The following is a 16,102-nucleotide window of genomic DNA, read 5'->3' as shown; positions in this document are numbered from 1 at the left end:
TCTTTCATGGGCTTTCTCCTCTATTACCTTTTGGATCCCAGTCCTTCAGTTCCTCCCATTTGGGTGAGGCCAGTCAGCCTGGCTGACATGTGGCATTCCTGTTACAGGAATGATAGGGACCTTTCATGGCAAATTGCTGGGCATAAACAGCTGCTTTCTGGCTGGTTTCTGCTAATAGCTGACATAAAAATGTCATGCATAAAGTTGTTTTTACATTAATCGAATATAGTAGGGATATGTTGTGCCATGCCCTGAAAATTAAAACCAACACAAAACCAATGTTTATTAAGCCTCCAGCATTTTATCTGTAGATGTAGATATTCAATATATTTATATATTGCTCAATTAGTGTATTTAATGCAGCCTCTTTTCCTTCCCTTTGCTATAAAACAAATCCAAAAGAGCAGTATAAGTTAAACCCCTGTACACTTCAGTCAGCAGGACATTCAGTATTTCAGATGCCTAAAGGCTAATGTCTTCCAAAATGACACTTGTTGCAGTAGTATACTTAGAGATTTATATGAGATTAGTGCAGCTGGGCAAAACATGGTGCTCATAATGCCAAGGTTGCAGGTTTGATCCCTGTGTGGGATCATTCCATTCACTTAAGAGTTGGACTTGATGATCCTTGTGGGTCCCTTCCAACTCAGAATATTCTGTGGTTCAGTGATTTCTTACATACTGTGATAGCATTAAGACAATAGGAAGGAGATGGAGCAGTTTTTCATGTATTTGAGTCACATTACCAGAAACAGAATAAACAGTTCTTGCATTCTTGTGGATACGTTAATTACTCACATGGCACAACATCATTACAATCAAGACAGAGCAATCAGTTCATATAACAAACCCTATAATCAAAGTAATGTAATCAATGGAAGTAATCAACTATAATAAGCAATTAAATACCTAACTGCATCAAGCAATAACTAAAATTACAGCCTTGAATAGTATCAGCTAATTGCATCATTAGAAACTTGTGTAAAAGCCAGTGGTAAGGCTAAGTTTTTAACTACACAACATAGCTATTGCAGGTGTTGTGGGAAGGTCTATAGCTTCATCCTGAGAGATGCTGGCTAGCAAGACTTGACTAAAGAAAAGCAGAGGCAGGCTTGGATTTGCTGTATTAAGGCAGGAATAGGCTTCCTCACTGGAGCCTTGGGTGGCCTTATCCGCAGAGCAGCCAGAGCAGCAGCGCCCAAGCAGACACACACCGTGTCACTCAGCAGCTCTGCACACACGTCCTTCCTTCCTACCACCACCTAAGCCTGCTCAGCCAAAGGCACTGCAAGCACTGAACCTCCTTGGGAATGTGCAGGGGAGTCAGCTCCCATTTCTTTTGCCTCTTCCTCTGCACTCCATCTGCTTGTGAAGGCTGACAGGCCTTTCCTCCCACCTTCGTGCCACGGAGAGTGTGGCCTAAAGTCATTGAGGGAAAATCACCTGTTTGAAGAGGTCTTAACCTCTCCTAATAGATCTGTATCCATCTGAGAACAGACCTGTCAGTCCACATCAGGAAGTATCCTGTCTGTGCCCATTGTTCAACAATGGGGCAGCTCCAGCATCTGGAGGCTTTTCATTTGACTGTAGCAGTACTAGAAGAACACAAACCTCACCAAAATAAAGAAGAGTAAGACTAAGGCTACCACTGCAAAGTATGAATAAAAAAAAACTCAGTGAGGAAATATAAAGTGAGACAGAAGCATATTTGTGTGGTTTTCAGCCATGACAGTTTACAGGTATTCTGAATATTTTATTGGTGTGAAAGACCTGAAATGAATATGTGCTGCTACCAAATGTTAAGAGAAGAGGATTCAGTAGGATCCAGTCTTTCAGATTAAATAGAAATTCTAAAAAGAACCCCTGGAAATGTGAAGTAAATCTAATTTGTGACAGTAAAGTTTTAAGCCCCACCAGCTGCTTTTCCTATTTTCAGCACTGAAGTTGGGTTGTTTCAGCATAGCGGACAAAATAGGCAGGGTCTCTAGGCTGGAGTGCAGCATTTCTAGAAGAAGATTAGCTCTTAAATTCATGCAAGGCCGATGTAGAAGCACAAGAAGGGTAAGCGCTGTCTGCAGTCTGCAGTGGAATTGCTCTCATGGCATGACCTCACCCAAAGAATGTAACCAGATACCCTGGCGGCTGCCTCCGAAGTGCTTAAACAACACTGGGGATGTACTATTTGCACCAGGGGATCACTAAAGTGCTGTAGTTACAGTAGCAGTATGGCATGGACAGAAGCATGTCTCTGTCTCACTCTGCCTTGCTTTGAAGCGTTTGATCAACTGTACATTTGGGAGCCCTTGACTCCTAAGGCATGGGCAACATGTGTAGAAACTGAATTAACACATACTATTCTAGGGCTTAAAGTTTCTTAATATACTTTCCTAATTATTGTATACATTTTGAAAAAAAATAGCAAAAAAATTGAAAACATTCTATTCCTGCCAGTTGGGTCTGTTGCAGCCCTTGGCAGAAGCATGGCCTTAGAGCTGGGCTGCTGCACTCACACAGGGCTGTGGGAGTACAGGAATGGCTCACTTTTTTTTGGCATCCTCCCTTCCAAATCCCACCCAGCATGCACTGTGCACACCCTGACAGCCTAGGACTTCCCATGTCAATAGCCAACGTGATGGTATCGAGAGAGCAAAACATCAGAAAAAGTAAGGAACAATCACAGGGGAGGAAAATGGCTGAAATGAAGAAATGGAAAGGCCTGGAGGCCCACTTGATGAAGTGAAACTGAACTGACACATTTGGATTCAAAAGCTGATTATGATCTTGTTGGCTATGTTAATAATTCCAGAAAAAAAAACTGTCTTAGTGCATGGTCAAAAGGTGAAATAGGAAGGGATTATTATAGAATGGTAGAATTATCTAGGTTGGAAAAGACCTTTAAGATGATCAAATTCAATGTAAACTTAACACTGCCAAATCCAGTAGTACATTTAATTTTCTGATCATAACTGTACTTTCCCAACTTCCTTAATTAAAAAAAAAATTGTTTGTTTTTGTTGCAATTTCTGTCTTTCAATCATCTCTCCATAATGCCCATGACTTTATTTTCTAGCACCTGGACTTCCTTTCAGGGTCACAGTGGTTTTTAAGCCTGAGGTTTTATAGCAACCACAGCATTCCAGATAGCTGCCAGCCAAATGCTTACAGCCAATTTATTATGTGGGTTGAATTTCTTTGTGAATAAGAGAGGTGGAGATGCAATGTCAGCCTCTTTAGAGTCCCTGGCACTGACTGAAAGAGCACATCCTGGCAGAGGGCAGGAGCTGATGCCTGGCACTCCCCTAACAGCTGCCCCAGCTATTGAAGGGGGGGAAGAGAAGCCCACTGGGCCCCATGGTGATGCTGGGCAGCCCAGGACACTGGTCTGACCAAGGAGTCAACATTTCCTGTGGGAGCACATGATGTGTCCTGCCCTGAGGCTCCTGCTACACACTGAACTCTCTTCCTCTCTGCTCAGCTGCTGCCTGAAATAGAAATGTTTGAAACTAATGGTATTAGTTACAGAAATAAATTTTAATAAGGCATGTGAGGAAAACTATGTTAATAACTGTATGTAAACAAATAGTTTACAAAACAAACTGTATGTAACTATATGTATACAAAAATTTTATATCTCATGAATTATGAGTAAGGCATTCTGTTGGACTACCAGGTAGTTAAAGATTCTTTAACAACACAAGAGAAGATACAGGTCTTCAGGAAACTAGCAGTTTTAAAATTATTATTTTAATTAGTTAGTTTTCTGGCAGTTGATGAGGGTTCAATAACTAGAAATACAGACTTGGAGATTTCAGGGGGTATTGTTTCTTCTTTATCCATGTAACTGTGAAATACTGCAAGATAAATTGTTTTCTGAAAACAAAGCCATTTCTGCTTCAGAAATTACAAACTGAAAACTAAATTGTAGGTTTATCTGCCAGTGAATAAAAGCCCAAAACACTTTTCAAAAAAACCCACCCTTGTTTCTGATTCTAGAGGGGAATGGTCATGTGCTCTATGTGGGAGTCACAAGGCTGGGGAGCAAACTGAGCTGCAAAATGTTTTGTGCTTCAAAGCTGATGCCCCCTCACTGCAGTGTTGATGATACTGGCCTTAGAATCAGAAGTTCCTAACACCAAAGTGGCCAGAACCAATATGTAAACTGTTCATAAATTTTTTTTACGTGACATATTTCATTTGTTTGTGATTGAAAGCAATTTTTGTATTAATCACTCCTGTGAATCCCTAGGATTTTCTAGCTGTCTTCCTTAGGAGAAACCCTTCTCATTGGGAATGCTGTTGGAAAAGATGGAGAAATAGCCCTTGGTCAGAGGGAGACAGGAATTACAAAAGACCTGTAGCATTTCCTCTCATTGTTTGTACAGGGTAGGATCCAACCAACTTTAGCTTGGGCCCCCAGACAGTGATCCAGTCTGCCTGCTTTCCCAGGCTCCTCATATGTTGGCCCCTTCTTTTAGGAGCTTCTTTATCTTTGGTCTGAAGGTTCTCAGGTTTGTGTGCTCCCATGTGCCATGTGCTGCCAGCCAGTGTGGGGCAGACACAGATAACTGTGTTCCATCTAGCCCCCCAGAGAAGCATCAAAGCTAATTACTAATAACTTCTGTTTGTTCATATTTGCATGCCTGTTTGGAGAAAGTTAGCAGAGTGTGATCTTGAAGGGAATGATAATCTCCAGAACACCCAGCTGTTGGCACAAGGCTGAGCTGGCACTGAAGGGTGATGTTTCAGTTTGTTTTTAGGATTAAACTTGAAAAATCTTGGCAGCTTTCCCTCTCCTATTCATTGCTAGCTTTGCTGTAGATGAAAACAACCAAAAACAGAGAATTAAAACTTGACACTAATGAGACACTGAAAACATTATTCTGATTTTGGACTCCTAAATTTTATCTATATTCATCTCTTTCATGTGACCAGGATGGTTCCTTGCTCCCCAGGCCAACTGGCATGGTGAAACCCACGTCCTCACTCTCAAAGTCTCTTGGAATGTAAATGGCAATGTCCAAATTACTTACTGGGAATGGTTCTTGGCCCATACTAATTTACAAACCATGCCCAGAAAATATTTTGGAAGAGTGATAGTTTGCCCAGGCCAAAGCCATCACCAGCACAGTTCTAGCAATTTAATAGGCTTGATGCTTGAGTTTCAGCCCTGGGAACATTCCCTGGCATTGATCAATCTACACCTCTCTTGATGCAGCTATGGGAGCTAAGACTAAATAAATACTGTAATTGGAAAAAATTAGCCCTCACTGTATAATTATTTCAATAAATTATTAGCCATGTTTTGTAAAGTATGGCATACATTTCAGTCTATACAGTTTAAGCTATATCTGCATTTTCTGAAAGTGAGCTTACACATAAGGGAGATGGAATTTTCCCCATGTTATCCAAAATATATCTGTTCTCCAAGGAAACAAAAACTGGCATAGAAAAAGCTTCTTTCCATACCTCAGCCTAGAGCCCTTCAACCTCCTCACAGGCATTTTATCAAATCCACCAAAGATACTGTTAAAAAAATACTTTTCTTACACAAAAAATGTACTGCAATGCTCCCACCATTAAAGACAATGTGGGATTTCTGTTGTACGCTCTTAAAATAAAACAATCAGCCAAACCAAAACCCTCTATATTTGGACCGTATCTTCTCTTCCTTGGCATAAAGCCTTCCCTCTTGTCTGTCTGTCACTCTCAGGTTTTAATACACATACTAGAAAAGTATTGAAATAAAAAAAATTCAAGAAGAGGGAAAGTTACAGTTTGCTTTGTAGGGTTCAAGGCTGAGCAGTTCTGATTTGTCTGAAATTAAAGGGAAGTACTGGGTATCGTGGGTTTTGGGGGGTTTTCTGACACATCTGAAAACTTAGCTTGATGGCATTCTGACTGTACCTGCTTGGTATACACAAATGTAGTTAGCTAAGAAATCATCTTTTCCAGTGCTCAGAAGGATTGAATAAAACCTGTCCATTTTTCTTTTGCACCAATAAATAAACAAACCCAAGAATACAACAACATTTTTGTAGAAAATTCGTCCTTCCTTACCAGCCTACGTATTTTGTCCTGTGTGTATCAGCAGAGCTTTAAGCAACAGAACTTTCCCACCTGCCCATTTCCATTTAAAGGGACTTACTCAAAGAAGCAGAGAAAGGGAATACATTATGTGTTATATATTAATATTTTACATTAGTGGGAGGTATTGCATAGCTCTGTCTCAGTAATAGTGGTTGAGGAAGTTCTTGGTATCAAATGATACTAAATTAGTTAAAAAGAATATTGTTGTTATACACTTTAGAGTTACTCTTAATAGATGAAATGTATATATATACATACACACACATATATAGTATTTAACAGTAGCTCTGTCTCAACACTATTGCAATAAGCAGTAGAATCAGGAAGAATCAGGGACTGGTAGGTATATACTAATTCATACACAATCTGTTGTGAGCAATGTGAAGTATTTTAAGACCAATCTGTTAGGAATAGTTTTATAGCTTTAAAGTATGTCTCATTTGCCTTTGGTAAGAGACACTCCTATAAAGTCCAGTGGGTGTTTATGTGGTGTGACATACTGTTGGATAACTTTTAAGCACTTTTTAATATCTATGTGGTGCCTTATTCATATAAACACCTCAGTAGACAGACAGACCACAGCAGCTCTGTAACATGAAAATGGAAGCTTTTACCAATGCAACATTTTGGCATCCCCAGTGTACCTTCACTTAAAAGCTGCGTGCTTTAGGTGTTAAATTCTGTAGGTGTCCGGACAAGGCCAATGTTATCTAATCTTTGTTATTTTTGTACACTTGATCATCACTCATTTATTTCATTGCACATAGAGATGCATTTAGAGAATGGACTGAATGCAGAAGACTGGCTGTATCAGTGCAGCAAGCTTGCTGTCCAAAATTAGGTGCAGGAAGGAAGGTACTTGTTTGCCATGATTGTGCATGCAAACATAATAACTGTATTCTCTGTGGTCGCTTCCAAGTCACAGCTCTGACCTTTTTGCTGCACATCAGTATCAAGCCATAATAGCTGGTATGGATTAATCAATCACCTCTTTCCTCAGAGAACAGTGGTGCTTCCAGTCACAAGCACACTTGGATGAAAAGTGTGCTTGTCTTCTCCATTGAAGACCAAACCAAAAAAAGGACCAATTTCTTTTTTAAGAGGAAGAAAGTGTAAGAGGTAGAAAAACTGTGTAAGCCAAGAGATCAGGGCCAAAAGTGAGGATCTTCTTGTACTTGATGGAGGCAGATTAGACAGCTCTGTCACTGCCTTTAAGAGCAAATAGAGGTTTCTGAGGGGAGTATCTTAGCATTCAGGGTCAGACTCAGCCTCATAGTGTGATGTGGTGGAGTCGCTCATCAGCAACCTGTAGTAAGATGTGAACACCTCGAAGGTAAGGCCAGGGAGCATCTGTTTCCAGGTGCTGAACTCATAACCTATGATACTTTGAGAGAACTTGTTAGTCTGCTCATAGGCTGACATAGACTCTGACCCTCTTCACAAAATCAGAGTTGCTGAGACTGGGCAGAACCTCTGGAGATTTCTAATCCAACCACCTAGCACAGGTGGCTCAGAACTGTGTCCAGTTTGAATATCTGCAAGGATGGAGACTCCACAACCACTCTGGGAAACCTGTTACAGTGTTTAATCACCCATAGAATAAAAAAAGGTTTCTTCTTATGTTTAAATGGAATTTCCCATATTTCAGTTTGTGCCCACTGCATCTTGTCATTCTTCTGGACATTACTGAGAGAAATGTGGCTCCATCTTTACTTCCCTATCAAGTATAGACCCATAGTGATAAGGTACATGGGAACCTTCTCTTGTCTAGGCTGAACAGTCCCAGCTCTGCTTTGCTTGTGACAGATATTCCAGTCTGTTAATTCACAGCCCATGTCTGTGGTGTCTCTCACACTGGGGAGCCCAGCACTTTACCCAGTATTCCAGATGTGTCTCACCAGTGTTAAGAAGAAGGATCACCTTCCTGGGCCTGCAGGTGGTGCTCTTTGTAATGCAGTCATGAATACTGCTGGCTTTTCTTGCCACAAGGACACATTGCTGGCTCTTGTTTGACTTGCTACCCACCAGGACCCTCTCTAAAGCTGCTCTCCAGATAGTCAGGCCCCACTGTTTTCTGGTGCATGGGATTATTCCTCCCCAGGTTCAGGATTTGACATTTTCCTGTACTGAACTTGTTGAGGTTCCTGTGGGCCATTTCTCCAGCCCAGGTCTCTCTGAATAATGACACTGTCCTGCGGTGTTTGAGCCACTCATCCCAGTTTTGTATCATCTGCCAGCTAGCAGAGGGTGCACTCTACCCATCACCCAGTTCAGTAACTGAGATGCTACACAATATTATCGTAGCAGTAACCCCTGGAGCAGACAACTATTAAGTCACCTCCAGCTGGACTTCAGATCACTGCTCCCAGCACTATGACCTCAGCAGTTCTGCCAGCTTTCAGTCCAGCTCACTCTCCAGTTATTTAGCCCTTATTTAGCTTGTCTGTGAGAATGAGAGACTGACGGAGGGATTAGTGAAGATAAAGATCCAGAAACAGGTGAGCAAGAAGCTCCACTCATTCACCAAGCCAGTCACATCCTTGTAGAAGGTCAATAGGTGGTTCAGACATGACTCTCGCTTTGTAAATCCATGCTGACTACTCCAAATTGCCTTCATGTCCTTGAGATGTTTGGAAATTTTTTCCAAGATTATTTGCTCCATCCCTTCCCTTGTAGCTCCCTTGATTGTCTTTCTTGTAATCCTTGAAGACAGGATGTATCTCCAGCCTGCTTAAATGTTCTTTAAACTGATCCCCCTTTTGCAAGGGCAATTCTTTCTTGTACCAGATTTTCCCACTGGTCTCCACTGTAGACCAAGGCAAAGAAGGCACTGAATACTTTGATCTTTACCATGTCTTTGTACTACGCTGCCTGCCTTATTCAGTAATGTGCACACATTTTCCTGATTTCTCTTTTGCTGCCAATACACCCAATAGAAGCCCTTCTTCCTGCCCTTTGCAACCCTTGCTGGACTGAATTCCAAGAGAGCTCTGGCTTTCCTAACCCCATCTGTGCAGGCTCATATAACTTTTCTCTTTTCTTCCCTGGTGATTTCCCCATTACTGCTCTTCTTGTAGACTTCCTTTTCATGCCCAAGTTACATCTGGAACTCCTTGTTTATTCACACAGGCCTCATGCTGCCTTTGCTTGATTTCCTGCTAGATGGGATGAACTGTTTCTCAATTTGGAGGAGAATATCAACCCACTTTCCTGGGGCTCGTTGCTTTCCAGGACTGTACCCCATAGGAGTCTTCCAAACATATCACTGAATAAACCAAGGTCTCCTTTCTTCAAGTCCAGAGTTGGAATCCTGCTCCATCCTCTCTAGATTCTGAACTCCAGCATAACATTGGGGGCAAGGCTGCCCTTGACCTTTACATCCCTGAGCAATCTTTCCTTGTTTGTAACTATGAAGTCCAGCAGAGCTCCTCTCCTCGTCAGCTCCTTGTTCTGGCAAAGAAACTGCAATCCTCTTCGACCTCCCAACCAGAGCTGTCCCTGGAAGTCATGGCTAAAGGCTATTGCTTTCCCAGGACTGTGGAAGAATGTTGACCTAGTTCAAGACACGGCATGCTGTTCGTGTGGTATTTGCTTTTCCTCTAGAGAAGAAGAGTTACTGAAGCTTTTTTTCCTTACACTTGTGTAGTATAAATAAATATTTTTGGATGCAGGAAGCTAACCTTTCTCTAACCCTTGAGAGTTGGTGTCCAAACTTGCTTAAGGTTGCTGGAGTAATCAGAAAGGCAAACAAGCTGATGGAGAAGCTTTATTCATTGATCTCTCTGCATTCCTGCATAGCTCTGCATTTTAACTAGTTATGTATTTTGGATCAGCAGATTTATACAGTTCACACTTCATTATCCAACAAACAGAGAATACTCTGCTTGTGAGCTGAAGTAGTGCAGATCTTTATGCAAAATCTGTGTTATTCCTGGATGGATTTTAAAGCTTTAAAATGCAGTGTAAGTTAATCAGTGAAGATTTCTGTTAACAGCTTAAATAGTCCTTTGCTTGTAAGTTGGCATGGAAAGAGGGGATGGCAGATAATGGGTTTGCATCATCTGTCTCGGATCTGGTCTGACTGACTTACTGAGGAGCAATGAGTGCTTGACTACTTCCACAGAATCACAGAATCACTAGGTTGGAAGAGCCCTTCAAGACCATTGAGTCCAACCCATGCCTTAACACCTCAACTAAACCATGGCACCAAGTGCTACATCCAGTCTTCTTTTAAACACATCCAGGGATCATGATTCCACCACCTTGGGTGCACAATTCCAGTACTTTATCACTCTTTCCATAAAAAACCTTTTCGTAATGCTCACCCTGTATTTCCCTTGGAGCTTAAGGCTGTGTCCTCTCATTCTGTCATCTGCTGCCTGGAGAAAGAGACCAACCCCCACCTGACTACAGCCACCTTTCAGTTGTAGAGAATGACAAGGTCACCCCTGAGTCTCATTTTCTCCAGGCTAAACATCCCCAGCTCCCTCAGTTGTTCCTCACAGGGTTTGTGTTCCCAGCCCCTCTCCAGCCCTGTTGCCTCCTCTGGATGCGCTCAAGTGTCTCCATGTCCTTCCCAAACTGAGGGGCCAGAACTGGACACAGCACTCAAGGTGTGGCCTCACCAGTGCCCAGGACAGGAGCAGAATGACCTCCCTGCTCCTGCTGGCCACACTGTTCCTGACCAGGCCAGGAGCCCTTGGCCTTCTTGGCCCCCAGGGCACACTGCTGGCTCATGTTCAGCCAGCTGTCACCAGCACCCCCAGGTCCCTTTCTGCCTGGGCACTGTCCAGCCAGACTGTCCTCAGCCTATAACGCTGCAGGGGGTTATTGTGGCCAAAATGCACTTGGATTTATTAAACTTCATCTTATTGAACTCTGGCCATCCATCCAACCATTCCAGGTCCCTCTGCAGAGCCCTCCTACCTTCCAACAGATCTACAAATGCTCCCAGCTCTTCATGCTTTTGAAGGCACGGATCAGGACTAGATAAGTGATGGAAAGTTGAAAAAGTCATTTTTTTTTTTTTGCAAACAAGTAATTCCGAGACTGCTTTGGGATAGACATTGGATCACAGAGGACTCAAGCTGTCAAATCCTCCCAAAACAAATATGGTCTAGTCCTGAATCTGACTGAGGTATGCACCCTCCAGGCTTCAAAGTGGCTGTTTGCCAAGGTCAGAAACACACATTTTCCATCTAGCCAAGGATATTTCACTGTGTTCTTCCTTTATATCAGTTTGTGGGAACTGTTACAAGTAAAATATGAAATATGAGCAGTGAATGCATCTTTTGCAACTGTATAAATAGAAAATAAGGCAAAACCAAACAATGTAAATTGCTTTCTCTTTATGCCTTAATTTCGTAATTATTCTTTGTTTTACTTCTGGGGTTTGAAGTGTGTGTTGTAAGTGGAATACTCAAACTATTATCTATTTTACTTTGTTCTCACCATGGACATTGTTGAAATTCTTTAAAAAGAAAGTCCAATATCTTGAAAACAACCTGCAAAATAAATCTTGGTTCTTAGGTAAGAAACTGCACCAGAAAAAAGAATGACTGGACCATTGTCAGAGCAGTACCATTTGACGTTGAGTGTGGTTAAATGACGTCAAGTGGTTAAATGCCAGAGGTGATGTCTTTCAGAGAAAAATAGATCATACTCACATAGCTTAGAGGTAGAGTGAGGATGGAAAATGTAACCCTGAGGAGAGCCATTCAGGAAGGAAAGCCAACACAGGGGATGTAAGCCTTTTACCCAAGTGACTGCACTGCTTCAGCTCCACAGAGCTGTAAACATCCACATGGGGAAATTTACATAGTGCCTTCCACTTCCTCCAAACCAATCACTTTTTTGGCTGTTTTTCTCTTTACAGGAACCCAGACCTCTGTATAACAAAAGATGCCAGTTTTATTCAAGTGGAATAGGATTCCTATATGATGCCTACCAGACTGAGGTAAACAAACTCACCTCATTATGTGTTCATTTCTGCTGTGCTGGGGAGGAGCGAGGGAGATGTTTGAGAGCATGTGTGTGCATGTAGATCATGGGTAGATAGAAATGCCACTGTTTTTCTCCACAAGTGACTCTCTGCTTGTCCAAGCTTCTGATGATTTAAAATCACTACAGTCAGTGAGGTTTTGGGTCATCATCAGTGTTTGGATCCAGTACTTTACTCTGGGGTTGGAATGATTCCTAGTCCATCCATGCTGTAGAATAACTGTCTGGAATGTGTTTGTCACATTGGCATCTTCCTCTAAGAAGGCTTTTGTAGACTCCAAGTGGAATAGGAAATATCTAAATTAATCCATCTGTATCATCCAGAAGACTTCAAATCTCTGTATTCATCCAGCACAGGTCAAGAACATCAGCAGTTTGAATGCAGCATTTTTATTATCTCAGTGACATTAGCATGGTCAGGAAAGTGCCTCTATCCAAATGGCTCGCTTCCTGAGAAGTCCAGAGTTAGTTTCTTTTCCTATTTTATTATTGTGGTAAATTGGTGGCAGTGAATAGAAAAGTGAAATGGTATAAACAGTGGTATAACTTTCAAGAAGCCAGTTGTTCTTCATCACCATTCCTGCCATGGCTAAGAAAAGGTGTATGGGGAATGGTGCCACTAATATTTCTAGAAAGCTTAGTGAAGTGTACTAGCAGGTTAAGCAGCTCCTTAAATCTTGGAGGATGTTAGGGCATCCTGCTGTTGATTCCAGAAAATGTATGGCAAAAATATTTCACTGATCTCATGTAAAAGACCGACCCAGACAAACTTCTTAAGTGTGACAACACCCTTTCCTGGAAGATTTACTCCTTCCTCTTCTAAAGTGTGCATGCACACTCAGACTCAGACATGGCCTGAGAAATGCTTCTGATTCCTGTAATGAGAATGTGGTTGGTGTCCCACTGACCACAATTCCTTGCAGGTGACCCCAGCCTCGGGCTTCTGGCCAGATGGTTTTCCACAGCTCTGCTGGTTCTGGGAATGTCTAAACTTGGGCCACCCAGAACTCCTTTCTCTATTCTGGAAAAAAACCAAACCCCATATCTTTTAGAAGTGTATGTAGTTTCTAATAACATTCTTGTCTGGTTGTTCACTGATTTAGAGTCAATGTATACTAATTCAGAGTTAGGAATTCATAGCATTTATACTTGGCTTTTGCTTTTCCAGAGGTTGCCAGGTAGTGAGCAGGGGGCATGCTCTGCATGCCAGGCAAACACTTAACTCGGAAAGCAGATTGTTTACTGACTGCAAGTTTCCTTTTGATTGACATCTCTCACCTGTAAGTGATCTCTAGCTCATTTGGTCTGCCTATTTCAGTTCTCTTTGCTCAAAGCAGAAAGAATTTGATTTACTGGCAATTACCATGACAGGAGAACATATCTTCAATTGATGCTGTGGAGATAATAAATCACAAATGCCCAGGACATGAAAAAGCTGTGTGTCTGGTCACTGAAATGAAATAATAGGTCTTGACATGCAGAACACCCACAAATGGCCTGTTTCCACCACCCTTGCTCACACCACACACCAATTTGTTTATTTTGGTTTATCTACCCTTCTCCTAAAAAGGAGTGTCTTGTTCTATGCATGTTTTAAAAATGCAGTGATAAAAATAGATAACTGTAGTAACTTCCTTGGCCAATAATATGTGTCTTGTAGTGTAGAAGCAGCCAAAAACATGTTTAAGGTCATGCTGATCTCCCTCTTTTTGTACTTTTAGCCTTCTCCATTATAACAGGCAGACTGGCTTTATTAATGCTTGGAGAGAGAAAAACTACTTTTATTTCCTATCAGAAGTGGTCCCCAAACCATGCATGAGAACAAACCGCTTTTTAGCAGCCCATTCCATCTTATAAAGCCCTCCTATCCCAATCATGCATGTGTAATGGAAAATGGTGTTTTAACTCTGCAGATCCTAGGCCATTGTCACTGCATAGAGGAGGTCAAAACCAAAGTCTGAAGATCTACTGAATGCAGAAGTGTAGGGCATCCCACAAAATGGCTGAGGTAGCACACTGTGCTCCAGGATTGGTTTCCAGCCTGCTTTGAGAAGTAGCCATGTGGGATGGTTCAGTCACTGCCTTGATTAGGATGATGTGGTCAGTGACAGTAGGTGCTCCTCTTGTGCTGTCAGCTGCAGCTCAGGCTGACAGCTGCAGCTGAATGTGACTTCAGGCCAGCAAAGCCCTTAGGTTACACTCCAGTAAGTTCAGACACAATAGAGCAATGGTGGTGAAACAAGGTCCTGTCTCAGGGTGAGATGTCCTTGTGACAAGTGGGATGTGCCTGTATCAAACTGTGAGCTCTTTTTCCAGATTGCAACCTAGACTGAGACTGTCCTTTTATTTCTACCATTTTGGGCTAGAAGAGGTGATTTGTATGAGACACTAACCACAGGTACAGCCTTGTCCTGAGCAGCAAAGCAATCCCAAGGAATCATTTTAATCTCCTCCTAACATTAATTTTGTCACCCATCTTCCACTGCCCAATCAAACCCTGCTAAGGACAAGTGTAGCAAGTTGGAGAGCAGTTATGAGATGAACTTGCTCTGTTGCTGAGTGTGTGTGTGTGTTTAAGGTTTTCCTTTTTGCTGGGAACAAGCACATAAGGAGTACAGACTTATCACCAGTGACAATTTTCATATTAAAAGGATACACAGATCCAGGACTTAGGAAGTGAGAAACATCTAGTTTAATATCTTTTGTGGACATTATTCCATGGAGTAAAACATTTGTGGCTAAGCCAGAGCTTAGCCTGAGTCTGAGAAACTTGTCAAAAGCAGGCATGTATTCCTAAGCATGTTCCTTCTACTTTTTCATTATGAGTTTTCCATTCAATAATATATTTTAATTGTATTTTGTGAACAAAATAATTCTCAGTGGTTGCAGAGATTCTTTTTTCCTATCAAATAAAAGCTATAGAAAGAATGTATTTTCTGACTGCTAGCTTTTAAAACCTGACAGCTCTCCAGGATTTCAAAGTCAATAAGCTAAAACTCTCAGGGAAAAAAAAAAAAAACCCAAAACCTTATATATCAAGTATTTCAATTGGTCTGTAGTGCCAAATAGAAATAATTAATGCTTACCATACTTAAGGAGTCATTAAAATGATTTTGTGTCTGGAAGGAGAGTGGCTTACGTGTGCCTGCCTTTATTGGTCTAACATCTGTCCATCTCTGCAATTCCTCCTCACATAAATAAACCTTTTCAGTTTTGAATTTGAGAGCCTGCAATAAATGGTACTGATTTGCTGGAGTGCTTGGATATTTTCTGAATTATTCTGTTTGTGGGTTTGAAGATTATTCTTGCTGTTATTCATAATTACTTCCTTCTTCAGGAGGGTTTCACTGAAAGGGGAGAGCTCCCCTTTACTGGAAGCTGTTCAGATAAATTGGCTCCCTTGCCATTTCCCCACTATAACAACTGGTTCTCTTATCCACTTCAGTGTTTGCTGTAGTGTCTCTCTCCAGACCCACAGTCAGCTTGTCACAGCTGTAGAGCTCTGAGGCTCCTGGCTGCACTCTCTGGGTCTCAGCAGAGTAGCACCAGGCTGTGCAGCAAAGTGCTTGAAAACTCTGGCAGCCCTGGCTGCAGGCTGGTCCTGAGAGCTCTGGGCTCCACAGTGCAAATGTCCTCAGACTCAGGACTCCTGTGAGCTCAGGGATGGCCTTCTGGCTTCCAGTCATGAATTCTAGAATCTCAGGATCTTTCTGCACAACAGGTAATACAACCTGACAATGTTGTAGTAGCTGGGGTTTTTTTGTGGTCAGTACAGTAGGATGATTCACACAACAGTGAAACATTGAGCATTAAAGTAAGTTTCTGGTTTTTGGCAGGTTACATGTCATACCTTAAACAGCAGGTGCCAGCTGAAAGTGAAGAGTAACACATGCTATTGCTGTGATCTGTACAACTGTGAAAAGTAAGTACCTGTGTGCATTCTGTGGCCTCTGAGAAGTTCTTGGCTGGTTGTCCTTGTAACTGGCAGGGCCTGAAGAAGTAACACAGGGAGCTC

General features: G+C 41.9%; 1 protein-coding gene across 1 annotated transcript in view; it reads left to right on the top strand.

Annotated features, from left to right (window-relative positions):
* The window catches only part of TMEM255B (transmembrane protein 255B), a 66,862-nt gene that overhangs the window by 38,465 nt on the left and 12,295 nt on the right, over positions 1–16,102 (top strand). The window contains exons 5-6 of the mRNA XM_054271886.1: positions 11,963–12,043; positions 15,924–16,009. Coding sequence (XP_054127861.1) covers positions 11,963–12,043; positions 15,924–16,009 — 167 coding nt within the window. The remainder of the gene's footprint in view (positions 1–11,962; positions 12,044–15,923; positions 16,010–16,102) is intronic.

The sequence above is a fragment of the Melozone crissalis genome, unplaced genomic scaffold (genome assembly GCF_028551555.1).
Source record: "Melozone crissalis strain CALT ecotype California unplaced genomic scaffold, PUWL_Pcris_2 ptg000013l_1, whole genome shotgun sequence".
Lineage (NCBI taxonomy): Eukaryota > Metazoa > Chordata > Aves > Passeriformes > Passerellidae > Melozone > Melozone crissalis.
The sequence above is the reverse complement of the archived record's forward strand: the minus strand, read 5'-3'. Positions and strand labels throughout refer to the sequence as shown.